Source organism: Macrobrachium rosenbergii, chromosome 21 (assembly GCF_040412425.1).
Source record: "Macrobrachium rosenbergii isolate ZJJX-2024 chromosome 21, ASM4041242v1, whole genome shotgun sequence".
Taxonomy (NCBI): domain Eukaryota; kingdom Metazoa; phylum Arthropoda; class Malacostraca; order Decapoda; family Palaemonidae; genus Macrobrachium; species Macrobrachium rosenbergii.
The window spans coordinates 39432074-39459632 of NC_089761.1; the positions used below are offsets into that span (position 1 = coordinate 39432074).

At 36.6% G+C, this 27559-nt stretch overlaps 1 protein-coding gene across 1 annotated transcript in view; it reads left to right on the top strand.

Moving 5' to 3' along the window:
• LOC136849962 (uncharacterized) overlaps positions 1-23244 on the top strand; it is a 36290-nt gene extending 13046 nt beyond the window's left edge. Inside the window, exons 4-13 of the mRNA XM_067123486.1 lie at positions 1920-2125; positions 4451-4799; positions 5079-5251; positions 6538-6628; positions 7362-7463; positions 9536-9659; positions 12146-12300; positions 15303-15531; positions 19832-20091; positions 22676-23244. Coding sequence (XP_066979587.1) covers positions 1920-2125; positions 4451-4799; positions 5079-5251; positions 6538-6628; positions 7362-7463; positions 9536-9659; positions 12146-12300; positions 15303-15531; positions 19832-20091; positions 22676-22771 — 1785 coding nt within the window. The 3' untranslated portion in view covers positions 22772-23244. The remainder of the gene's footprint in view (positions 1-1919; positions 2126-4450; positions 4800-5078; positions 5252-6537; positions 6629-7361; positions 7464-9535; positions 9660-12145; positions 12301-15302; positions 15532-19831; positions 20092-22675) is intronic.
• The last annotated feature ends 4315 nt before the right edge of the window (positions 23245-27559 follow it).

The following is a 27559-nucleotide window of genomic DNA, read 5'->3' on the forward strand; positions in this document are numbered from 1 at the left end:
ACCAACAATCCACCAAACTTCCTCCACCTTATCCAGTCTGTTGCTAAAGTTTTCTTGAATCTTTTTATGTTCTGGGCTCACAATCTATTAAGCCACCAAGATACCTTCTTTATTTTTACTGTTAGCTCCTACATATACCCAGCATTAATATATATACCCAGCATTAATATTTTCACGTGCCATTAAATTTGGCCATCCCTTGCATTTCCTGTGATGTACATACATTGTTACGTTTGGTACACTTGCAAATTGATGTCTTTGTACGTAATGAGAACTAAGTTTTTCATCCATGTTTATGCTCATCACTTGTTAGTGTGGGTTTGCAGCAGTATGCTTTAGTACTTTATTGTTTGGAACAACATTTCCTCTTATTTGCCATGTTTTTATGCAAATATTTGTCTGATGTTTAGTATATATATTGCAGTTCAGCATGCCACTGATCATTTTTTAATCACTGAAGAAAATATGTTGAAGATTTAGGTAGAGTGAGAAATTTATTGTACTGTATACAGTAGGCCACATGTGGAATTATGTGGGTGGTTTGGGATTATGCTTGACTTCTTAAACAGTGTTCAGATGTTCAAGAAGTAATAATGAGACATCATTGAAGATTGTCAGGAAGGATATTCCTCGTTGTCTTGTGTAACGTAAGTTGTAGGAAAGCTTTTTTAACAGCTTTTGAACCCCTGCCTTCCCCGACACTATATTGTTCTGTTTATTTTTTTTTTTTTTTTTACCTTATTTTCCATGGCTTCTTCTTTTCAACCTTTTTCACATATCTCTATTTTCACCCCTTAAGATTGACTTCTTTGGACCACCCATTTCATAGTAGTTTTCATAATTTGTGGTTATTGCTAAATCATATAAACAGTTATATTGCTCAGCTGTATTTGTTTAGACAATCTTGGAAAATTAGAACAATTCGCAAGAAATCAAAGCCGTTGTTTTCTTTGAAATTTTTATAATTTCTTAGTGAAAATTTCTAGATTTTTTTTTTTTTTTTTTTGAAAATGAATTAGTTGCAACTTCATTTTGTTTTTAGGTGCAAAGCTTTTTCATGGGCAGTGCACGGTTTTTCATCATTTCTATCAGCAGCAGCTAGGATCAATTGTAGTTGAGTAAATGTTTTCACCATTCTTTTGTAAATTTTGTCCGTCACAACATGGTTATAGAACAGTTTGCATGTTGCAAATACCATACTGTAGTGCTTTTGATGTTTGAAAATAGCTTGGATTTCTAAAGGTGTTTTGCAGTCAGCATTGCTTCTGTTCATGATTTATAGGATAATTAACGTGCTTTGGTATCATCAGTCACTTGATGTCATGATATATTCTGTTAGGATGTCCAGTAATCTTATACTTTTAGTCCAGTTGGAATCCTCATGGAGAATTGGACTTCCATTTAAGATAAGTCGACGGCATAAGCCGTTAATGTCACCTCAGTTTGCAAGAGTCTGTTCCCTCAATGGAGACCAAAACCTAGAGTTACATTGATAGAAAATGTGGAGCTAGTTGTCTTATTGGAATGTAGACTTAATTAGAGCAGCCAAACAAACCAGAGTCTATTCATCTCATCTCCTCATTTTCTTGGAAGATGTGGGACGAGCTTTTAATTCGAATAGAATGTGTGATCTTCTGATGAGAGCATGTTAGCATGTTGTTGGTGAATGGGATGTCCCCACTACCTCTTTTGAGTGCTGACCCAAAAAAAGCACGAACCATTTGCCATTGGGCTCTTGGGTAGCATTTCACAATCCATCATACACGGGTGTATCCCAGTGATCAACCAGACCTCTGCTTCCTTGCATCTATTATGTAGTATTTGTCTAATTACAATTTTTGAAGGTTATCATGAGCCAGCCACCAGGCATTGCCCTCAGGTTGAAATGATAAACCTTAGCTCCAAGTCTATTTGTTCAGGAGGAGTCGAGAGAGCGCAGGCACTATGGGGATGAGCGCAGATCACATGAGCCCAGACCGTACCATGAGGAGGGGAGAGGTCACCGCTATGAGCGAGAGAAATCTGCTTCTGGCTCCCCTCGCTACCGTAATAACAGATATTCCGGTATGGCCAGGAGGAAGCCCTCCCCTCATGGACACCATGGGCCGTCACGTAAGCGTCAGAGGTAAACACCCACAATAACAAATAAACAGTGTCATCATTTTGAGTTTCAATTCTTACAGAAAGTATTGAAGAAGCAAGTAACCTTGTAGTGTAATGAAAAGCCAAACGACCACATTTTTTACCAGCCGTCAAGAGGCAACCTGATATGAAAGAGCAGAATGTGTTTTAAGGGGAACTGCAAAACTAGAGAGATGGAGGATTGACACTGAAGTGTTACAAATATGTATTTCAAGTATTTATCATGGATACATTTTAAGTGCTAAGTACAAGAGGATTTCCTTGCCACAATGAAAATCTCTTTCTTTAGTACCAGAATATGTCAAAGCTATCGGTACCTTGGACAGTGACGATGCTTTGATCGCACAGCATGGACTCTCAAGACATCCCCATTCCCCCATACCCATCCAAAAAGCTGAATAATGTTTTGGATGGAAATGTGTAAAGTATAATCATAGTTTTAGACAGCTAAGTATTGTTATATCTTTTTGTTTCAAGTTTTAAGGTAGAGCTTTGATATTAGAGTAGCTCTAGAGTATAAGTTGGAACTAATTGCTCTTACATTCAAAAGGTAAATAGAGAAAGATACTCATAGGCAGAATTTCTAAACGGGAAGATAAAAGTGGGTGTAAATTGCTGCAGAATTCCGTCTTCCTGTTTCCAGTTTTGTTTTGACCTCTTTCTATTCTCACATAGTAATCACTAAGATGAAAGTTGCATTCAGGGGGCATGCTTTTATGATTTATCATTATCCTGATTCAGTTTTTGCATGCTAGGTTAAAAGCACAATTTCCTATGTCTGAGTGACTCCATTAATCATGTATACTGTAAAGACAAGTAATTGAAGTTGATTGTCTTCTTTTCCATATTTGTTTTATTAATATTCTGTATTCAAGTCTTTCAAATGTCCCTTTAATGTCCTGTTGTGTCACAGGTATTTAGTATGATAAACATAATTTCCTGTACTGCAAGTAGTAGTGTCCTCTATAGTGGCTCTTAATTCACTGGGATGATACCTGTGAACTTGTCGTAAACTGTCATACTGCAATAATTCTCATTGGAGGAAGTAAATTCTTATCACTCATGTATAATTCATTGACCATAAATAAAGCACATTGAGATGGTACTTACTTTTTTCAACATTATTTTAATGACAAACCACTGAAACTTTGAGATAAAATCATTCATGAGAGGGACTGGCATTTAATACTCTAACCAGACTTGGAGAAATACTAGATGTTTCACAAAAGAGGCTTTATGTTACATTATTACCTCCAGTGAAAGTAACTGGGTACTTGTTTTGTGCATTAGAAGCTTTATAGATAAGAAGTGTATGGAGTGATTTGCAGTGCAAAAAAGTCAATTATCTACAGCACTTGTTCTCAGTCTGTTGTGTTATCACATCTTTTGTGCAGTGTTAATCCAAAACTGTAAGCGAGGTAAAAACTGAATGGTATATTTGGTAAACTGCAAAATCCAGTGGTTTCATTCACAAATTGATTAGAAATAAACGATTGCCCCGTCTTTTGTATTTTCAAGTAATTTCGTAAACAGAAAATTTGGAAGAATACTGCATGGGCCAGCTGATTCCAGAATGAAAGTTAAGCATTCCAAATACTGAAGCTTTGAAGCTTGGGCTTATATAGGTATTAAACTGAAAAATTATCTGTATAAACAATTATGAAGTATTTTTGTGATACATATGTCTTCCTCATCTTTATTCATGATACTTGTAGCTGATAGACCAGAACTGTAGTGATCCTATGAACACCAGATTAAGGTTTGGGTTAGATGTTGTTAAGAATTAATCCAGTGGTTTAGTTAAACTTTTTTTTACTAATACTAATTTACTTTCTGGCAACAGTTGAAGAAGAAGGTATTTATAAAAAGTTTTGAAGGGGGGATAAAATAAGATATATAATCTTGTATTTTCATCTTTATCTACACTGCTGATGTAATAGATTATTTGGTTAGCCTGACCGTGATAGTATTAGCTGTCATTAGTACTTAACTTTGAAAAGTGTTTTCTCTGAAAGGAGCATTCAGTAATTGATCATCATCGATAATTGCTCCAGGTCTGGTAATGTTTGTCTGCTGATATTTACAAACTTTTTTTGTTTCTAAATAAAATTTAATCCTTTTGAAAAGCTCCCTACTTTGAAAGACTTGCTTTGGATGTGTTCTTCAGTTACAGTGGATTCAAAGGTATACATGGTTGATATTCAGATGCGATATCATTTTTATCTTTGAAATTACCAATCACAGGCATTGTTTATGAGTCTGCCGTGCACGACGGGAAATGTAATTCTGCTTCTGTAATGTTTATCAGACTAGAGAGAATGGATAGTGGTGAGGGTGGTAGCTCTCCCCACCATGATCGGGAGTTTGAGGGTGATGATTCCTACGATCCAGAGAGAGAGCGAGACAGGCAGAAGGAGCGAAGACATCGCAGCCCCGGGAGCGAGGACTCGCGCAAGGGCCGGGAGGGCGAAGGAGGCGAAGGCTCCAATGACAAAGAAGAAGGGGGTGACGGACCTAGTGGGGTGCAAGTAACTATCAAGGCCGATGGTGAAAGGGCCGTAAATAGTGAGGGTCATGTGAGAGCGCGAGTGTCTGGCCGTCTCTTTGTCGAACTTAGATGTCCTCATTGTCCCAGCCAGAAGTCAATAACATTCAAGGTACAGCCATTAATAGTATTATTTTTTAAATATATGGGATGTGAAGGGCTTATGGCAATGGCGTTTACAAGGTCAGTTATTTTTCTTATAAATTGACGATTGTGGTAAAATTACCTTTCGGTTGCTGATGAATGCTTATATATTTACAGTAGTGTTTTAGTCACCATTAAGTTTATTTTACATAACTTTTCTAATCTCTTGATGTCATGAGAAGATCATTTATAGAAAAGATTGTCAGCTACTGTGAATTGTGCATATACTTTGGCATTTGCGTTTCAGGAATACAAGTTTCATCTTGGTAGTGAGGGCCACAAAAACCAGCTCAATAGACTTGCCAGGAAACATTCGGTCGTCCTACGAAAGATCCGCGTACAGCAAAGACAAGAACAGAGAGACATTGAGGAAAAGTGGAAAGAGGAGAAAGCTGAAGAGTTCAAGAATGCTGTTTCCAAGTGAGTATTATGTTTCCACTTAAATAGGAAACTTGACCTTTACATGTAACCCTTTCAGTCCATTGATGTAAGATTACTTCATCCAATTCTCAGCCTCTCTGATCATGATGGTGTAAAATTGCATCTTTCACAGAAAGACTGTTTGAAATTTTTGGAAAGCATTTGCTTGTACAGTACGTGCTTTGTATGACATACATAGTTTGTGCTGGGGTAGGCTCAAACAAAGCTAATGAAGTAGTCTTTCGTTAGAAATACTGTAATTTTCAAATACAGCAACTGCTCAGTCAATTAATGCTAAGTGAGTGGCATACAATGTAGATGTGAGTTGCACTCAGCACGGACAGAATTGGCAAGGCTAAAACCTGAAAGGATTGAGGCCATTGCTGGCATAGGTTCAGTACAGTTGCAGTGCCACTCAAACACTTCTCTGGCATATTGTGACATCTCGCCGTCAAACTACTGTAGGCCGATTTTGAATTTTGCAAAAGCATGAGGTACTTAATTTTGTCTTTATCATTTGTTGCCTAGTGCAACAAAGGTATCAAGAGCCTTGTAAATATGCTGTTGTAACATAGTTATGTATGGGGTGTGGATGCTGAACACATTTAACTTGTGTTGGTTTGGTAAAATTGCAGATTTTTACAGTTCGTAAACAGTGTTTGGGGGTACTTGAAATCACACCAGCTTGTTGTTGTGCTGTCAATGCTACCTATACTTGTTTTATTTCAGTTTGATGCTTAACGTTTGCATTTTGGGTAGACTTTTGGAATATAGTTAATGGTATGGCAAATTCTGTCATTTTTTTCCTCATTTGGGGCAAGTTGTAGGATTTATTAAAATTTCATAATCCAGCACCTCGCTCATGCAGCCAGAATAATAATTGCTATCATTGCTGAGTTGAAGTGAATTTTGTATTTAAAGGACATAGGTTACACAATCTGTTTTGTATTTCTTTTCGCATTTTTTTTATTTATTTAATACTAGGATCAAGGTTGATTAATCATACCAGGTCCACACTTTCAGGTGGAAAGATTTATAACAATAAGGGAGAAAATGTGCTAGTATTTGAAGAACTAATTATATTATAACAGGACTGTTTTATTGTATACGGAATCCAGTTTCTATGTTCATATTAATGCAGCTTGGATAGTTTCACCAAAAACTGTGATCGACACTAAAAATTTAAGGGTAAATTGGTTGCTAGCTTTTTTTTAACGTTAATCCCTATTGTAATGAATGATAATCCTCATGTTTTTAAAAGTTTAAACCACATTCACCTTGACTAGGTTCTGTACCACGTGCAAGCTTGCTTACAAATGCCTGGGCAGCAACGTCAGCGACGGGCTCAGTCTTCACAATCGCAGCAAGTTCCATCGGGTATGTTTTTTTATGTTATAGAGATATTATATCTGTTTCTAGAAAGCCTCATCTAGGCCGATTAAACTTGTAATTGTTGTCGGCTCTTGAAAAAAAGTGTGGATCTTTTACATAGATTTCATTTTCAGGATAAACAGTGGAGAATGTACAGTAATTGGTTGTAAAGGAACTGCTACTTGTATTTTTATTTCAAACAGTAACACATTTTGTAATTTTTACCATTTGATTGCTGTATTTTCTATGCATAAGATAATGTTAGTACTGTAGTATGATTGCTAAAGAACTAATATTTAAGAATTTGATAGAAATATTTTATCCCTTGTGTTTTCAAGTTTTCTCCCCGTCAGGGGATAGTGCCATCAGTGTACCTCATGGGGTGCACTGTAGGCATTACTAAAGGTTCTTTGCAGGGTCCCTTCAGCCCCTAGCTGCAACCCCTTTCATTCCTTGTATTGTACCTCCATTTTTCTTATGATCTTCCTTCCATCTTGCTATCCACCCTCTCCTAAAAATTATTCCAAAGTGCAATTGCAAGGTTTTCCTCCAGTTTCACCTTTCAGACCTACTTACCCTCAATTTCCTTTCCAGCACTGAATGACCTCATTGGTTCCAGTGCTTGGCCTTTGGTCTAAACTCTGTATTCCATTCCATTCAAGTTTTCTCTTTACTCATTTAAGAACATTGAGTTAAATAGAAGGGGGCCATGTGTACAAGCATTTTATGTTGTTTTCAGATGCAACGACATTACCTGCATCCACGTTGTTCCATGTGCCGCATCACATTCCCCAGCCGAATGGTGTACGAATACCACATTGCGTCTATTAGTCACTTAAGAGTAAGTAGAATTACACTGCATTGATTTAGATTTGAAATATAATTAAGTCATTGCATGAGTTATTAATGGTTTCATAGAATCTTTTGTATCCTTGCAAACAAGAGTAAGTAGAATTACACTGCACTGATTTCTTTTTAAGTGTTAGAGGACAGTATGTAGATCTGAAGTGTCACTAAGTCATTGCATAAGTTATCACTGGTTTCTCAGAATTTTTTGCATCCTTGTAATCAAGGGTTTGGGGCAGTGTGGTGGAAACACGATGTCCATCTGTCTGGCTGTCTGTCTTTCCAGCTGTCTGTTGGCAAGTTGTATCCTTAGGATTTTTCAGGACCTGTTCTGTAAATTTTTGGGAATTTCATGCGGTTGTTACTTTGGAACTGATGATTGGGTTTTTTCTGCAAAGATGTACTAATGCAAAATATATGTTAATCAGTGAAGTAAATACTGTAAAAAGACAAAAAGGTAAAACCAGGACAGGATAAAAGAGCAACAGTAGAAAATGAAAAGAGTTTATGATGCTTTTACACATACATGGAAACCAGTGCAACCACAGTACAGGCATTGGGGTGAACTTGACAGAGCTGCTAGAAATACTACGTACAGACCTTTAGTCCCCATTTTGTTCATTTTTGATAAACTCGCTGCAAGTGGGATGTAGGGTACAATCTTGCGAACATGGTTGTTTGAAACTAATGCTGTGTCAAGTTTCACCAAGTTTTGAAAATTATACCAAATACTGCAATATGAAGTTGAATTTTGTCCAGACCATTTTCATTGTACCCTCTTCAGTTGAATAATTTATAACTGTCTGGAAATGGTATTCATGACATGGAATTGTTCAAGTTACTTGTCATGGTTCGAGGAATTCTTTGCAAAGCTTTGTTTAGTTGAATGTAGTAATTTCGTGTACTTTTATGAAAAATAACCCACGACTAAATCCCTGAATGCTGAGAATGCAGAACACCACTGATATTCAAACATCTTTTGTGATTGTCCAACTTTCAACCAGATATTTGTATCGAGTTTGGATGCAAATCCTCAAACGAAGCAGTGTGAGAATCTTCAACAATTTCAGTTTATCCAGTTTTTAAATTTATCAGGATTTGCAGTGTATGAGATAGGAATATGTTTCATTTCGCCAGCCCTATGAAATTAAGAATGTTAACTCAGTAGTGTAGTTAAACTGTTTATTGATCATTTACTTTATAAAAATATTTTATAGTTTTTTTTTAAAGCTATTCAGTGAATTTTTGTTTCTACAAAATGTTGCTCAGAATGTAAACCCTTTGCGCCTTGTTTTTTTAAACTGATTCAGGAAATCTGTGCAAAATCACACCTAATAGTTGTAGGGATTTTTCTGTTTTTATGCATTCTATAGAGATTATTTGTCGTGTCTGGATAGGTCTAGTGTAGGTTTGTGAAATTAACTGACACAAGAAAACTACAAAATTTTGAAGAAATTGTAGCCAGGTTTTACATTGGTAGAATGTAGGAAGGTCAGTTACTGAAGTTATTAAATTATGAAAACTTTGAAACATAAATGAAACAAAAAAGATTACAGACAGTCTTTGACACTGGTACTGAGACCTATTAAATTTAAGTGTTGTATCCAGCCGATTGCATATAATTGCTAAATTAGCCAAGCTACATTTTGTATCACACAGCTTTAAATCTGACTAGAAAATCATTGTTTCATTTTGTGTTTATCTAATTCGTCATGAACTTTGAAGAATTTTGCAATCTGGATGTTTATTCTAACAATTAGTACTATTGTTGTCAATTAATTTAACCAGACCAGTGAGTCAAAGAATTACAAAAGAAGTAATTGTTTGTTTGGGTGTACAGTACTGAATACCTTTGCATCACTATATGCCATTCAATTTTTGTCCTTCCAAATTGATCTCGTCCCAACTACTGTTGTCTGAATTCTTTAACTTGACCATGCTCCATTTTTCACCTGGCCGTCATAAGTGATTCTAGAATGAGTCATTCATATGGTTAAACTTCTCTTTGGTAATAATGGTAAATATTTGAGTGTGTCATCACGGATTTGACTTTTTTTTTTTTTCCAGGTCAGAACAGCCAAAATTGATAATAATGGTGGTGAAGGTCGAAGTGATGAACAGGATCAGGAAGATGATGACGACGTCTTAGATCTTGCCAATTTCATGACACTCGACTCTGTTGGTGAAGATGGTAAGTAATTTTATCGTTATTTTTTTGAGAAGCTCTGAGTCGTGAGACTGATTGGGTCTGACACAGTTTGTTGGTATCTGAAATATTTATTTTGTATTGCTTGAAGGATAGAGTTGTCTGCAAACAAACCAGGTAATTTAAATGGCGGTAAATTATTAAAATTTTGCAAACATTTGTGTGGAACAAGACAAAAGTCCAAGAACCTGTGAAGAAGAGATTAAAAAAAGAGGGAGAAAAGAATAACAAAGTATAGGAAAACTAATTGTTTTTACATTGTTACCAATACAGTTTATGTATAATTAGCAATTTCACAAATTTTTCAAGGCCCCATCCTTAGAGGATAAGGCCTAAAGTTTGCCTTACTGATTACAAGGGAGCTAGAAGTATTTCTCATTCAGGCGCCCCTGTTTGTGTCTAGAAATGGGACTGATTCAGATTCTGATTGATGCGATGTAAAATGATAATGCTGGTTGGTAGAAACCAAGTTATCAGCATAAGTATTTTTTTATTCCTTCATCCTTCCAGTACAAAGGTATTTGAGATTTTGTTAACACCATAAGTTCTCTTCACTTAAAGAAACAGGAGGAATGGAACTATGGATGGCAATGATTTCTTGTATTACAGGAGTTAAAGTCTCAGAATCTGTGATATGGAAAGGTAAATGGAATATTTCAGAAAATTCAAAACCCTAATTGTCAAGCTTCGTTTAAAGATTGAAATTTGTAATATCAACTAGATAGGAAATCTGAGGGTAAATTTAAAGTTGATACAGAATCATGAATGATATGAACATGAGAGTTTGTTTGGGCTTGTGATATCAGTTGCGAATGGTCTGTAGTTGAAACCTTATACATTTAAACGAAGTTGATAACCTTGTCTTCCCAGTAAATATAATTAAAATATTGAATTTTTTCATAGATTTTAATACTAAACAAGACTTACTTTTTAAGAGTGAACACATGTAGAAATATTTTGTAATTTGCATTGTATCTTGTACTGTATATAATGGTACTTTACAACTCATGGTAAATAACCATTTGCAATCGGACAGATGAGGAAGTCGGGTCTGAGCATGAGGAGATCACCGAAGGCTTAGAAGAAGTAGAAGCCATGAAGAAGGAAGCATGAGGAAGAAATCATTGAAGGGGAAAGTGTGGAATGGGACGTGATAATGATGAAATATCCATTGATGCAGACTGGGAAAAGGATAATCTTGAAGAGGAGGATGATGAAGAGACTGAGCCTGTTGGTATGTCTCTCTCTCTCCCTCTTTCTGTGTGTGTGTGTGTGCACCTGGTTTAGTGCATGTAATATGTAAGCTGCCTTGTAGCGTCCAGTTACTCCCCAGGTGTCCAACATCTTAAACTTCGTTGTGTTCCAATTATCGCATCTCATAAAAAAATAAATGATCTGTGTCAGTATCATTAGAGTTTGGAACTGCTTTGGTGGTCTGGGTTGGTTAAGCTGCTTTTAAGTTGGTCTAAAATGGTCAGTTATTGATTCGTTATTTTGTGCATTAGGAATTTACTTCAGAATTTTCATATGAACGTTGTGTAAGAACACCTCGATATGCAAGGCAGTCAAGTTTTTACTACGCTGCTAATATTTGTGCACTGTTTGGACAGTCTAAGCCTGTTTTGTAGAATAAGCATGAGGCTATTTATGGTTGCTGTTTCCTTTTGATACTTCTTGTTATCATAAAGCTATTTTTATCATCCTGATAACTTTAGAAACATGAATTTGTAATGTTAACGGTCGCTGCTTTCAAGTGTAATGGTTATTAATTTTTTGTAAGTCATAGCTGATTGTTTCTCATGTTTTATATAGCGCATTCAGAAACAGTGTTGCCAGAAAGTATTGCATGTCATTAACCAATATATTTGCCTTAAATCACTACCAGGTCATAAGTTGTCCTCATATCGTCGCAAAATTTTTGCCAACACTGCCTCTTTCTATTGTTCATATGATATTAGTTTATTTTAAGCATTTCGTTATATTTCATATGTCATCTCTTGCCCTTATCTCTTTACTTTGCTTTTTTTAACAGAATCTTTATTTTGTTATTTTCTCTTGTAAAAGATCTCGGCGATCAGTTTTATTAGCTTATGCACAGTAAGCCAGGCACCACTTTCATTTTCTTGTGACTAATCCTCAAGAAGCACATTTAATATTTTTTTTTTTTTTTTTTAATCCTGAGCAATATTGCTAGGATTCCAGGTGATGTCAGTTTATCCAGAACTTAGCCGATCATTTGCTGGTTGCATATTTGCCAGGCCTCTTTTGCTATTTTGGGAACAGCTGCAAGTGTGCCAACCACAACAGATAAAATCAAATATAAAGAAGGCTATGTATGTTCTGTGCATTTAGCCTGTTTAGATAGGGAGGGTAAATAGTTGCAACATTGCTGTAGTTGTTTTGAATAGAGCGTTTGGTCTCTCAGTGCAGCAACATGTTACTGTACTGAACTTGTGATGTTTGCTTTTCAGGAATGGATTATGTAACCCGTGTTGAAGCATACTACTGCAGCCTCTGCTGTAAGTACATTCGGGGCGATACATCCTTGGGCTCGCGCTGTGTCCAGCGACACTGTCGATCTTTTGATCACCTTGCTCACTACCAGGATGCCCATCCTCCCCCAGCAGTAAGTTAAATGTATCTTTATTCGTATTTCCTATGACATTTATCACTACATCACATGTTAATAGAACCCATTTGTCAAAAAGTAGCCTTTCATTGTACAGAATGCATCCAGGTTCACAAAGCAAAACGTTCCAGTAGAGAAAAAGCCACTGCATGTTCAGCCAACTCCCCCATCATGACGGGAAGCTATCACTTCTCCTTCAGCTGTGTCCTTCTCTCCAGGACTTTTAACATCTCTGATGTTTTGTCAAATGCCTGGTCATTTGTCATTTTCATTGCATTTTCTTTTGGTTGTCATGTACAGTGTTTTTTTGATGGCTTGCTCTTGTACCCGAGACTGTCAGCTGCCATGCTATCTTGTTACTGGGCATAGCCTACTGCCCATGTTTCATTCCATTATAGTCATTTTTGTGTTTATGAGCCAACTTTATTTTTGCTGTGTTATTTCATTTCATTTCAGTTCACTTGGTGTTAACAGTGTGGTTTTAAAGTTTATGCTGTTAATGTAACATTACCAGAATGCTTTGATGGCCTTTTTTTTTTTTTTTTTTTTTTTTTTTTTTTTTTTTTTTTTTTTTCCTTATTTCCTGTTTTCCCATCTCAGTGCAGTTATTTCAGGTTCTTAGTTTGTTTAATTTTTTTTATGAATAATTTTTTTTTGGCTTTTACATTCCCATTTTCATTGCCTTTGTTATACCTTTCTTGTAGGCGCCGAGTGTATTCACCTGGTTTGACTAAGATTTGCATTGAATGGTCCAAATAAAAGTGTTTTTGCTTTGGTCAGGGATGGCTGTATATGAAACTCCCACTTTCTTGAGTTTGATGCTTGTCTTGCCAGAGAGGCAAAGAGGTCTTTTGACTGGGCTTCCATTTCCTCTGTGCTTCTTCCTGATCCTGTAGGGCATTTGTTTGCTCACTCAAATGCTCTCAAATTTCTACTCCAACTGTTGACTAACCTGATGACTTTTCTCTCCCTTTTCTCCTTCACCAGACAGTTTTCCAGTCACCTGGCAGATTTGCCAGTTCCTCCACATTCTGTGGCTGTTCTGATGTTTCAGTTGTCAATATCCATTGCTCCAGTCTTCCTTCCTTCCCCATTGCTGGCTGCCCAGGTTCCTGCTGTCTTAGTGAATTGCCCCTTTCCCACTCCCACAGTCCATCATAGTAACAACTCTGTTGTCCTTTCCTTTTGGTTGTCCTTTCCTTTTGGTCTAGCTTCCAGGACCCTCATGACCTATGTCCTGCAATAGCAAGTGTTTCCATGTCCCTGTCTCTGAGTTTCCAGTGTACTTGACAGCTCTGGACTTTGCCACCTTAGACTAAAAGGCCCCTGATCTATTTCCAGAGAAATTGGTTCACTTGTTGGGTTAGCAGTTGATTCCACCACCATTCAAGCTTTGGTCATCAACATGGGTGTTGCAATTTGTTCTTAATTCTCTCCTCATTCTGGGCAGGCCAGGCCTTTTTAGCAGTGCCTTTGCTGAGTTCAGAATAGAATTCCTGCCAGCTGTAGCAGTCCTCTTTTGTCACCCAGAGACCTCATGACTCTGTTAGCTGTCAACATTGTCCAGCCTCATAACTCCAAGAGGTCGAATGAAGTTCTCAAGCCTCATAGGCTAAGTGGTCACAACTGAAGTACCCTCATCCCCTTCTGTCTTCTCTCCCACTTGGGGGCTGTCTCCAGGGTAATCGGAAGACTTGGAATTTGATTAAAGCAGACCCATGGGTTTTGGAGGATATGCAGGCTGGTTACCATTTTCTGTTTCTCAATTTCTGTTTTGATATTCCTTGACATCTACCCTTACAGTCCCTAAAAGAGATAGTTCTTTGACAGTGGAGTGTCCTCTATGCTGCAGAATGAAACTTTGCCCGAGTCACTGAAGCCCTTATGTCACCTTATCATTGTCCTGAAGTCTACCATATGATGGAGACCAGTTGTTGACCTCAGTTGGCTCCACTAACTTTTGATTCTGAAGACAGGAGGGACATACATTTTCATATCGCCATCCACCCGCTTTGCAGAAGTTACCATCATTCTGTGTGATGAGGCTGTTCCAATTCTGGGACATTTGCTTCACTTATTCTCTTGGGTCCACTGTCTGGTTTATATTTTGACAGTGTCTAGATGATCGGTTAGTGCTGGCTTCTGTCAAGGATAACCTGCTAGTTCATCTTCAGGTACTTCTGTACCACTGTTGGTCCCTGGGCCTCCAGTTCAATGTGGAGATGTCAGGCCTGTCTCCCTCAACTTGGAAGGTCTACTTGTACATGTATTGGTCTGTTCCTCAGGGGGCAGAGTGGGTGGTGTTCTGAGAACTAAGAGCAAATTCCCTCAGTAATTTCACCCTTTTACCAAGGTCTAGAGGGTATTGATTGTTCATCTGGTGTCCCTGGAGAAGGTGGTCCCCCACGGCTGCTTTCACTTTCACTCCCTCCTCTTTCTGCTGGTCTTCTGTAGGAAAGTACCTCATTCTCATCTCCCATCAAGATACTGTACTAACTACAGATGCTAGACTTCTGTGGTCTCCTTTGGTGAAATGATCACTAGAACCTTCTCAAAGGAGTGCATCTTGTCCATCTTGAGTCCATGTGTTCTTAACACAACATTTAGATAGGGAATTGGCTGAGCTGATACACATTGATTTTGTCTATGCTTGAACATTTTGCTCTTTGCACCTAGATGCGTTCTGCACAGTGAAAGGCTTATGTTCTGATAAATGGGTCTGGATTAAAGCTTGTTTGCCGATTAACAGTTTTTCAGCATAATATTCCTTTCCAGGAAATGCTAATCATAATCTTTTAAGCATAAAACAAAATCTGCTATTATCATGCATTATTGAAACCTGGTCATTTCTTTGTTATAAAATTTTGTTTAGTTGGACGTTTATTAATAAGTGGTGCTCATTTAGTTTGCTGTAAAAAATAGAGAAGTCAGCTCAAAAGTTACTCTATCATTGTTGTATGATATTGGTACAGTTGGAATTTAAAAACCTTTACTTTTAGGAGGAAGAAGAAGATGCGGATGCTGCTGAAAAGAAATCCAAAAGTGAAGGCGGAGCCGACGACGACGAGTGTGCGGAAGGGAAGGGCTACCACAGAAGGGAAGAAGGTGACTCAGAAGGTGAGGAAGGTGACTATGAAGAGGAAGAGGAGGAGGAGGAGGATCATGATGATGATCCAGAGCAAGAAAAATTGTGGGAGGAGGTTGATCAGGGTCTTGCTGCTCTTCAGGGTAAGGGAATTTATCTTTTGGAGGTATCGCCACATTGCTCTTTTTGCCTTCTTGTCGCTTTGGAAAGTTGCATGTTCCTTTTTTTTTCTGTAAGGTTATGGTTGGTTCTAATGGGTATAAGTTGCTGTTTTTCATGTTTGTGCAACATTGCTGCATTGTGAATATTTAAAGTAAGGTATTCTGAATTTCTGAGGGCCGATTTTGGAAATATCAGTAACAGGCATTCACTGGATGTGGTTGACGCTGTGCCTTTTACGCTAAGCGTAAACTGTTGGGTTGTTGATGTAACAAGGTGTGAAATGTTTTGTTGACATGTTTAATGTATGTTTCCTATCATCAACTAATGGAGAATGACAAGCCTTGGGCATAATTTCCTTGCAAATGTTCTTTAAAATCTTGTGCGTTACAGTTTATGTAGCTATCAAGTTTCTAAAAAAAAAAAAAAAATTCAAAATTATTAGGTATATTTTTATTCATGATAAGAAACCTTTTGTGCTACCCTTGTGAGATTTAAAAATGTTAATTCATTGGAATAGTTTATCTAGTTTGATTATGATAATAATACAGATAATGGAGAAATGAAATGGTAATAATAATGGAGGGTAGAATATCAACATTTGTTTACGTTAGCTGTAAATGACAAGGGGCAAAGACATTGCCAGTGCTACAAAATTTGTGGCAGTAGAGTAAACTTTTGATGTTTTACAGGTTTTTGTATTATCTGCCTCAGATGTTTTTGGGGTCCTTGTAGCCTTTTATTTTAATTTCTGTGATTACTTATTCCTTATTCAGCTGTGTAGTTATCTGAAATTACCTGAAGGATTGTTTGATTTATGGTTGCTAAAACTGTTGTTGCAACATCTAGGTTATTGATGCTTGGGAAATTACAATATTTAGGTACTGAATTTTTTCACATCCTTTGACATGATGTATTTTTTGAGGGGCGAAGTGTAGGTGTTATGTTAATGGCTGGAAGGATCTTATCTGTGTAATTAATTGGAGGTTTTTGCTTAGGGCAAATGGATGATGATTGTGTAACATGTTTCTGCATTTCTCATCCCTCTGGAATATCTATTGTGGCACATGTTAATATCTATTGTGGTGCTTTTTATAAACCAGAATTGTAATTGATCAGGAGTGCTTACCAGTCAAATATTGTATCAAAGGAGTTATTCATACTAATGCATTAGTTTGATAACTTAGTATTCATATATGATTAAAGATGAGTGAGTTGTGTGTCAGAATTAAGTTTTGCTAAGTGTTATTCAACCCCACAAAAATGTGGCTAAAGCAGTTTCTATTCTTTTAAAATTTTGTGCTCTCTCTCTCTCTCTCTCTCTCTCTCTCTCTCTCTCTCTCTCTCTCTCTCTCTCTCTCTCTCTCTCTCTCTCTCTCTCTCTCTCTCTCTCTCTCTCGTCAACTTTATTTCTGATATATAACCTATTTAGTAAAATGTTTACCAATTCTTTTTCTACCCATGGACTTGTTCTTTAAAATATGAAGCCTCTTTGTCATCATTTTGAGATTTAGGTGTTTTGACAATTTTTTTAATATATAATGATGTTAGTCTCTTTTGATTGGTTGGTCAGAAAATGTTTTTGTAACTCGGTCATTACTCTATTTCTTACATGATGTTATCATATTTACCATCGGTGAATTTTGACTTGGACCTACATGCAAATTACCTTATTTTCAAGAATTAATGTTAGCCCTTTTGATGTGTGTATATACATCCATTCATTTTACAGGCAGCTTCACTAACCCTACCCAGTATTGAGTAAACTAGTTGCATCTTTTACAGAAGATATGATTGGTGCATGTTTGAGGTTATATTTTAAACGTTATCAGGAACAACTACACAAGCGCTGTGGTGAACATCTGTTTCAAATAGGGATGCTGTGTCTTCAACACATTAAGCCATTTTCAACCTAAATAGAGGCAAACGCCAACACGTAAGATTATACACTAATAAAGTATAATACAATTTAAATGAAGGTCACACTCAAAAATAAAATGGTTATTTATAAAAAAGTAAAACTTATCATCCATCAATAAAAACTACTCAGAAGGAAAAAAAGCCTTGATGGATCAAACTAATACAATTCAGTGAATTACAGCAGCCATTACAACTAAGTTAAATATAAGGAAAATAAAATCGCAGAAGCAAAATTAAGACGTAGATCTATGAAACACCCATGAAACCAAACACAAAATATAAAAGAAAAATTATACAATAGGTAAGGTAACCTGATGACTGCAAAGCAAGAGGAAAGTGAGAGCTATCTAGTCGTCAGAATCACTATATAGTGCTTGTTTGGCTGTTCCTGATGAGGATCAGATTCCTTGGGAATCAATCTCGAGCAGCTCCTTTAAACCTCAATGACTGAATTCCAGTTTGCATTGTTTGAAGTACCTGTAAATTGTAAGATTGGTGTATATTGCTTGTTTAGTGTTTTTTTCCAATGTTGTAGTCTTGTTTAAAATATTTAATTTTGTTACTTACTGAAATTATTTTCCAAATAGTTAGATTTCCCTAAGATTTCTAATTAATATCTTGAGAGAATATATGCTAGCTGTCATTAATAGTTTTAGATTGCTTGCAGTTCTGCCTATGTAAGAACTCTCCTTACAATAATTTCAAGCGTAGTGTTCACTACTAGGGGGGCCACAGATAGGATTATGGCCAGTATATCTTGCTTGCAGGAGTTAATTGAGCCCAGCTGAAGAACTTTTTGATATTTCATGAAATCAAGGCATTTTCCATAAGAAACACTTCATACAGGAATCTCTCCTGTGTGACACACATGAGGTTCATTGTTGGAGGTTCTAAAAATGTTGCATTTTGCTCCATAGGCCCTTGGCTACATTGCTTGCCACCTTATATTTTGGTGTCCAACCTTCCCTTAGGGAGGTAGTGCTGTCAGTGCACCTCACGTAGTGCACTGTAGACATTACTTTGCAGTGTCCCTTCGGCCCCTAACTGCAACCTCTTTCATTCCTTTTACTGTACCTCCGTTCATATTCTATTTCTTCCATCTGACTTTCCACCGTCTCTAACAATTATTGTTTTACAGTGCAACTGCAAGGCTTTCCTCCTGTTATACCTATGAAACCTTCTTTCTGTCAATTTCCCTTTCAGCGCTGAATGACCTCATAGGTCCCAGCGCTTGGCTTTTGGCCTATTTTCTTTATTCCAATTCCAACTCCTTCAGTTTCTACCCTCCATTTATAAACAAAGCTCTGAGCTTCTCGTAAGAGTATAGAAGCGATTCGCAAAATGAAGGGAAATTTGAGCAAATGTTAATGCTCATTGTATTTGTCTTGGAAATGCAGAATTTTAATTTTCCAGTACAGTAGAAAGTTGTAAAATGTGCTATCACAGAGCACATTTATTCAGAGAGGTGTATTTTATATTTGATAATATTTTGTTTCATATCTGTTCAACTTTTGGCGAACACGAAAAGCTTGAAAATGTCTAAATTTTAGCAAAGTAAGATGCCAGCTGATGGAGATGGTCAGGTGCCAAGAATGTCATTGTTGCTGTATCAGAAAGAGCTTGAAAAGACCCGAGTTTCAGCTGTTAAATTACTAATTGATTGTGATGGTGAGGAGGCAAGGAGATTATTGTAATGGTAAGGAGGGGGAAGCTTATGCCTTATGTATTTAGAATACCTTGAGGTGTGATGTTTGCTGTGTGGCATTCTTACTTAATAGGTTGTACATCATGTTACATGTTCTGTGCATGTCTGCTAATTTTTGGGTTGTGTCTGTGAGCTGTATTTTGTTCATGTGTGGTTCATCCTTTGTGATTAATTCTTGCATGTTCAGATTCCCTCTGTTTACTGCATTAGTACTTTTGAGGAGCTATTGCATCCAACCACTGCATGTTTTCACTACTTTTGTTAGCTTGAGTTTTGCTCATAAATTTAGTTTGTTAATTCAAGAATTTTTGAAAGTTCAGTTAGTGTGCACTTATAATGATTTTTTAGAGCATATGTCAGACTTGCAACCACAAGCAGAGATAGCTTTACTCCAGGATATCAAAAACAGGGTGCATCTCAAGTGTGTGGTGTTATTGCTTATTTTTTGGGTGGTTTTTTCTGTTTTTGCTTTTCAGTTTGTACTTAGTTTGTAATCATAAATGCACATTTTGTTTGTAAAGATGTCTTTATTTTCTTGTGCACCCCTTTTTTTTTCTCCTTTATCTTCTCTCTCTCTGGAAGTCTTCAGATTTCCCATTTGTCACAGAGTTGTAATTTTGAAGAAGATTTTATTAAAAACTTTATATTTTGTTATTCAGATGTGGTGTCTATGTACCTTCCCAATGTGAAGAGTCAGAACTCATCCTTAACAGGTGAAATAATGAATGAAATTGGAGACAAGGCAAATCCTGCAGCTGGAAGGAGTAAGGACGCAGAGAAGGAACACAACAAGAATGGCGATGCAGAGGCAAGAGAAGATAGTGGTGATGAAGAAGGCAAAATGGAAATAGCTGAGAGAGAAGAATCTGACAATGACTCAGCGAATGAAGAGGAAGCAGAAATGACCGACGAAAACAAAGTAGGTCTACGTTGTTATTCATGAATTCAAGTAACTGGTGTTATTTTTAGGCAGTCCTGAAGAAGCGCTAATTATATATATGTATAGTGAGTCTCTAGGACACAGTGCAAATCCTGTGGCTTTTTCTTGGTGCCTGCTGCCCAGTAGTGGCCTTGAACCTTTCTACTTCATGAACACAAGCATACTGTAATTGTAAAATAATGAACATCATATATATAAAGTGATTGAATGTAACTTATACAACTACTGTAAAGGGTTGGCTTTTCTTTGAGAAATGCCCTTTTATGAGTTATTCCTAATGAATGTATGGTGTTAACAGAATGAATATTTTTGCCGGGGGAAAGTGTATTATGTAAGCACAGTACATACACAGATTTGACTTGTTTGCCAAGGTGTGTGCTGACTACTTCATATAACTTTCTCTAACCATATCCCTTATTCTTTTTTATCTATACAGTATGTGTTTGATATATTATCTTTTTCATATGTTTATCGTAAAATTACAATAATTTTTCTTTTCTGCTTTTTCTATTTTTACTTGTGGAAGCTTGCTTAGGAAGTCGTGAAGGTCTTTTTAGTTTTGCCTTCAGTGATTGTTTACATTGATGATACTAATTCTAAAAAGTTAAAATTAATTTTGCAAAGGTATGACTACAGTTAATGCTTGTGTGATGACAGTGAATAGCTAAATAATGTAGTCTTTTTAGAGTTCAGTATGCCTGTAGAAGGTAACTGTCTATTATCAGGCATCTGCATGCCTAACCTAGGGTCAGTTGTGCTGACAGCAGACCTCACTAATGAACTTGCTTAAAGTACTTTGTAAGGTAGTAAAAATACTAGTTCATATACAGGCAGTCCCCGGTTAATGGCGATCTGATTTTATGGCGCTTGTCCAGCGATGAAAATCGGCAGTTTTTGGCGCTGAAAATCACCGATTTCCGCTTATCGGTGCCTATAATTGGGTATTGGCACCGCTACATACCTAACAGAGGCGCCGATAACCGAAAATCGGCATTTTTCGGCGCCGATAAGCCCGGAAATCGCTGATTTTGGTTAGTGGCGATTTTCGGTTATCATCACACCCCCAGAACGGAACCTCCGCTGATAACCGAGGACTGCCTGTATTCACGTTTATATATTTGTAAGGAAAGTTGATGTACTCTTAGTCATTTTTGTCAGAAACAGGACAAAGGGGAAGCGTGACTTGATTTATTGTTTATGCCGAACAGACAATCCTCACAGTGATCACAAAAATTGTGTATGTACTTGATATTTAGAAAAGATGAGTAAGACAAAGCTGTTCATGGGCTACGCAAGCAGCCATTTTTGTATATCAACACTTACAGTTGGTGCACGGTATCAGCAGTGATAGTAGATGGTTGCAATGTAAAATAACTTGTAAGGGGTATATAGTTGTGAATACACCCTTTTATCTTTGACACTCATTCACATTGCCATGTATCATCCCCTCCCAAACTTGCCTCACTCATGTAGTGGTAAAGTGCATACATTCTTGGCAATGCCATCCATGTTTATTTTGTACGAGCTTCCAACCATATGAGAGTTTACCTTAGAGGCACTGTCCAAGAGAAACATAGTAATGTGCCGCCTTTTACTGGTAGATTGTACTGTATTGCAATTATTTTCATTTTGGAAAATACAGGATCATCTTTGTTTACCCATAATCAGTTCTTTTACTATATACATATGCAGAAGTACAGAGATTTTATGCATATTGTAGTTTGTGTTTGTGTATAGGCATGAAGTCTATGCAAGCTTCCATGTAGTTTCTATGTACCAGTTTACTTTCTCAGTGGGCCATGGTACAGATAGTCTGCATATATTAGCATTGTGTTTTAAATTAGCACTGTGTTTTAGAGCTTCAGCTCAAAGGTGTGACTCCCTCTGCTCTCCTCTTTTAATGGGAGTGTGTGTGTGTGTGTGTATGTGTTTTTAGTAAACCTAATCTCTGAATCTATCAGTTTATGATTGACTCAAGCTGCCTTTTGAACTGAACTTCCCTATCTTTAGGCAGCATGTGATTATTTATAATTTTCATAGAGTGAGAGTCGAGATACACCTCACTCTGGCTTTGGGCCATGTGAGTCTTGCATCCCATGCCAGATTGTATAGGAGGTTACAGGAGTCACTGTTCCTCCGCTCACAATCACAGCCAGGAGCATGGTATTTCCAGGTGGGGATTCAGCTTGCCAGTCAGTATAGTGACAATCCTTCCACCTAAGGAGTGATTCTCTTACAGAAAAGGCAGTTGTTTGTATTACTTAAGGGACAGATCATAATCCCACCTCAACTACTGTGCATAGTCCCTGGCACTGAAGGAAGAAGTTGTTGATGGCATTTGAGTGGACCCCCTCCCCCCTCACCTACCTCTTACCAGTTACCCACCTTGTTACCAAGTCTCAACAACCGACTTCAGCAAGCATGGGGAATACTCCTACATAAAGGCTGTTGCTTGTATACCTTTGGAAAATGCAAAATACTTTAAAAATTTACAGACCATTGATTTGTTCTCCTATATCCGTAAATATTTACACTGACCTTGAAATGGTGTTTATTCTCACAGGAAGATGCAGAGTACGATGCCAAGGCCTCAGAGAGAGAGGATGAGCTGGAGGAAAGACAAGAGGAGGACATTGAAAGTGGATCGGACGGAGATTAAGAAGAAAGAGGAATATGCAAAACATAGTGTTGGAATATTGCCTTTGAATATATTACTATCCAAATGTTGACATTCAAGTAGACTCGCTCATATCTCAGTTGAGCGTCAGATGTATTATATTTGTTAAATTTGTCTCATTTGTGGATGCAGTACCGTCTTACGTTGTGTAAAGCTACATTGTGCGTTTGTGTACGATTATGTTTTTTTTTTTGGGCTGTCTTTTTTTCTTTGTTTTCAGAATTTTGTCGAAATCAGAATTTTGTCCTTCGTTTGTTATTGTCGCAAGCTGCCACAAATCTACTGTAAGTCATACGTTGAACAAAACTGTGTTATGTCTGCATCAGAGCTCTCCTGATAACTATCAGTTCTTTGATGAATTTTTTAAGTGTTTATCTCTTGATGTGGTAGATGATAATAAAAAATTTCATGTAATCTAAGAGACTGAAATGTAGAAATAATAAGTTTTAAGGTACTTTTTGGTTGTTTTTAACCTCTGTGGTGGTGAACCTCCTTGTATTGTATAAAAGAAGTCCACAACCCACACCTCAGAGGGGGTACCAACATAGGTTTACAAGCCTTCTTTTGTACTTTTCATTTGTTCCCCTTGGTCTCTCCACCACGTAGCTCTCCAACTTCTTTTCCTTTAAACGAATCCTATTGAGACCAGAATTATAATTTTGTGGCTGGGTCAGGCTACTTTTTTCAGAATATTTCACTCACTCTTGGTGGTAATTGTGAATTTTCAGGTGCCAGTAACACTCAGGACGGTTCAGTATTAAAACAATTTTCCATCATAGTAAGTGACATGGTCTGGTAAAACAGCTTCATAATGGTATTGGTTTCCTTGCTGCAAATGTTTTTTTCTGTAGACATGATTTCGTCATAAAGACGCTTGTTTAATATTGTGAAAGATGTTTATGTCCTGCATTCACATATTCACAGCTGTTATCTATCTTTTTTTTTTTTTTTTTTTTTTTTTTTTTTTTTTTACAATAGACCTTGGTGAGAAGGTTATCTGTAAAAAAAAAAAATTTCTAAATTATATGTATTTTTATACAGTAATATGTAAATGAAATTAAAATGGAAATTGAGATATTAATAAGATCAGACTGCAAATTAAAAAAAGGCATAGGAAAGGAAAATAGGGGAACAGAAAATTTCAGAATGTAATCAACGAATAATCATCACGTTTACAGTTACGTAAGAAAGGGCAAAGTAAACACTAATCTGAACATGGAGGCCCAGGGTTTAGGAACTGATAGTGGTAAAGGCCTTTTGACTAGCTCACCTTCACTACTTTGTATCTTCGTAGCAGACTATCTTTTTCATACAATCAGCTGGGGAGAAAGTGAGATAAGTATAAGCAGGTACATCAATGGACCCTAAAACTGGCAAGAGGATCCATTAATTCATTTGCTATTCCGTCGTGTTGCCTGTTGTTTATGGTCATAGGCCAAACATGATAACACACTTTATTATACCAAAACTTCCAAGTTGTACAGTACACCCTTCATATGTGCATGGTAAAGAGGCAAAAGACAGAGACTTCATTAGATATTTACAGTATTTATGAATTATGTAAAATAATAAGAGTCATAAATAAGGAAGAATCTTAGTCCTTGTTCAAAACAGTGTGCTAGCTAGAAATACTTTCTTATAACAAAATTCACTAATGAATTTTATACTTCTGCTAGGGAGGAAAACTATTATGGAGCAGTTTACTGATTAAGAGCAGTTGTGAAATGTGTCCACATCCTTCCAGGTACACACATTATGAAATCTGCAAAACTGAATAGATGACCTCAATGTCACATTTTCTGGTATATTAAAGTTCCTCCTCTCGTCATAAATTTTTGTTTTATACTTAGAGTTTAATATTACTGTCAAAGAATGAACCTCATTTTTTAGGATCCTCGTTTGTAACAAACACCTCAAGATCTTTAGGATATCTAAGACATAAACATCAAATAAAATATCCCTATTATTTGATGATGACAGATCATCATTAAGTCTACAGGTGGGATCGTATCTTAATCTTTTGTCAGTGTGATTTCAATAAAATAATGTCATATAAAAATGCAATGTGATTCTCAGCTAATTAAAACTAACAAAATTATTTTAACATTTTTTACAGTTCATTTTACTAACATTGATTTTATTGTGGTTATGGATCTACATCAGATTTGAGGAATCTAGTATATAATGAAATTATACAATGATTAGAATCATCATATAGTTGTGACATATACAGTGTACAAAAATTATATGTAGCTAAGAAAATTACCTTGTCAACTAGTGTTTTCATTACGTACAAACAATGCAGTTTCCTTTTTAGGATTTTTACTAATCCAGTTGTATAATTCTTTTTCATTTTGTCATATAACCTATTCAACACAAAATTAAACCAGTCTTGTTTTATGTTAATATGTTTATAAGAATTGGCAATACATGTAAATATAGGGCTTGTTCATTATGGATATGGTGTATTAGATCTTAATACATTGTAATTGTAATTCTTAGAAAGTTTAGTAACTGGGTAAGCAAAAAATGTTGAAGATGCTGATAAAATTTTTCTATAAAAATCATTTGTTATGAATTACATTTTCAGATCCCAAGAGTTTGTTAATTTTTCACTCATAAAGGTAGACAGTGCATTAGCTCTAGGTAATTTTCACTAAAAAAAAGTGGCTTAATCAGTTCACCAACCAAGTGAAAGAGGGTAGAGATAGTAAAGGTATGCAGTATTTAAATTTTTATGTACAGTATTTTTGTTGATATTAATTTGAAGATTTGGATGATTGAACAGGCATTGTTTTATGTCATCAAGAAGTAACTATGGAAGTTGATGGGAATAATGGGATGTGGATAGGCCTAATTACTTTTGTAAGTTGAACTGGCTTGCTGTCAAAATGTTTTTGCATCGTTTCATTGTTTAAATGTAGAGGGCTCGGCGAAGCAATCCATACCTTAGAAAGGTAAAACCCCCCCTCAGATATTGTTAAGTGCTTGAGGCAGACCAGTTGTAACAGAGTCATCAGTGTAAGTTTTCTTCTTTAGGTTTTTTTTTTTTAGACTGAAAAATAGAACATTTGTGTGACTGTCCAAATTTCTTTGACAACGAATGATTGATATTGGATAAAAGTCCCAGTAGGAGAGTTCATCAGAATCATCATTGTTATCAGACTGCTTTACCAAATTGTTGTTTTTTATGAAGCTGTAATCTTGTTTCATAAGCTCTTTGGGATAACCCTGTAATAGTTGAGAATTTCATCGAGGTGGTCAGGTTATACTGTACTATATTTTTTTTTAACAGACAATTCCCTTTCAACCAGGGAGAGCACAACCTTGAACCATTTTACACGTGTTGCTTGCTAGTGGGTGTCAGAAATACCCAGTAATTTTCCCTAGTTATCAGTGGCACACAGAAGTGTACATCTGGAGACTCCCATGATGGTAGTATGCTGTAACTGATTATATTACATCAAGTGTATTTTTGTCAGTTAATGAGATGACTGTATCCAATTTCTAGGCTCCTTGGGGTTGACTGAAAGATTTTGGGTGAATGGTTGAGCAATAAAAGAGAAGTTGGACAGCTGAGGAGGAAGAGACCAAAGAGAACCTATGCAAAGTATGGGACAGACAGAAATGTGGCTGATTGCAAAGGAGGGGCTCTGCAAGAACCTGCAGCACTGTCTACAGTCTTCCATGTAAGGAACATTGTAAGCAGTCCCCTAACCCCCTCATGTTTCCCTGTATGTAGAAAATGCAATTCGGTGTGTGACATTTAAACCAATACCTAGTGACAAATTATTCAATGAAGTTTTGCTAGAAATAAAAAAAAAAAAAGCTCAATGTGTCCCGTTATAATGGTGTAGAGAAATTAGATTGTAGTAAGTATGAGCAAAAATGCTGCAGGCCTCTTTTATAATTTTAGCTCTCAGTTTCAGTTAAATTATTGGATGCCAATAACAATGTGTATATTGTGATTCCATCCTCGTGTTTGTGTGTGTGGTATGATCCATGCTCTCTCTCTCTCTCTCTCTCTCTCTCTCTCTCTCTCTCTCTCTCTCTCTCTCTCTCTCTCTCTCTCTCTCTCTCTCTCTCTCTCTGTGTGGTTGTGTGTGTCCTGAAAGGTGAGTTCAATGGAACATGTAACCCAGATCTGCAAAATAAGGAAAAAACATAAGTAAAAAAAAGGGGAACTATAGATGGTTGAGAATTAAAAAAAAAAAAAAAAAGCATGAAGAGAATTCATACACTCTTTTCTGCCTTTTCGCTTTTTATCCATCCCTTTTAGTATGTCAGGTTCCATTAATGTCACTCGGCATTCTGGCATTCTCTTTAGGCTAACTAATAATAATTATGATAATACCTGTAATAGCAATTGTTATTATGTTAATAATGATAGTTCAGGAAATCCCACTTGTGAAGTGACGCAGGATAAGTGGCAGGAGAGCTTATCAAGGCCAATCGAGTACACTTCCAGAGATGGGAAGTACATTTGGGTATATTTATGTGCGTAAGCTCACTAGACTCTGGGGAAATGTTCATTTTATATTTAGTATTTTGATATGTAATGAAATACTTTTAGTTATGGTAATAGTGGGACTAGTGGTAGATTAGTATACTTTTAATATCAACATTGTTAGTACCGCTGTACTATATTGCTCATATTCATCAGTGTTAAGGTGCAGTGTTTATGCCAGTTGTGTAATATTACTTAAAATTTAGACACCTGTAAAAAACTATTAATAATAGTTGTAGTATCAGTAGGGGTATACTACTGTA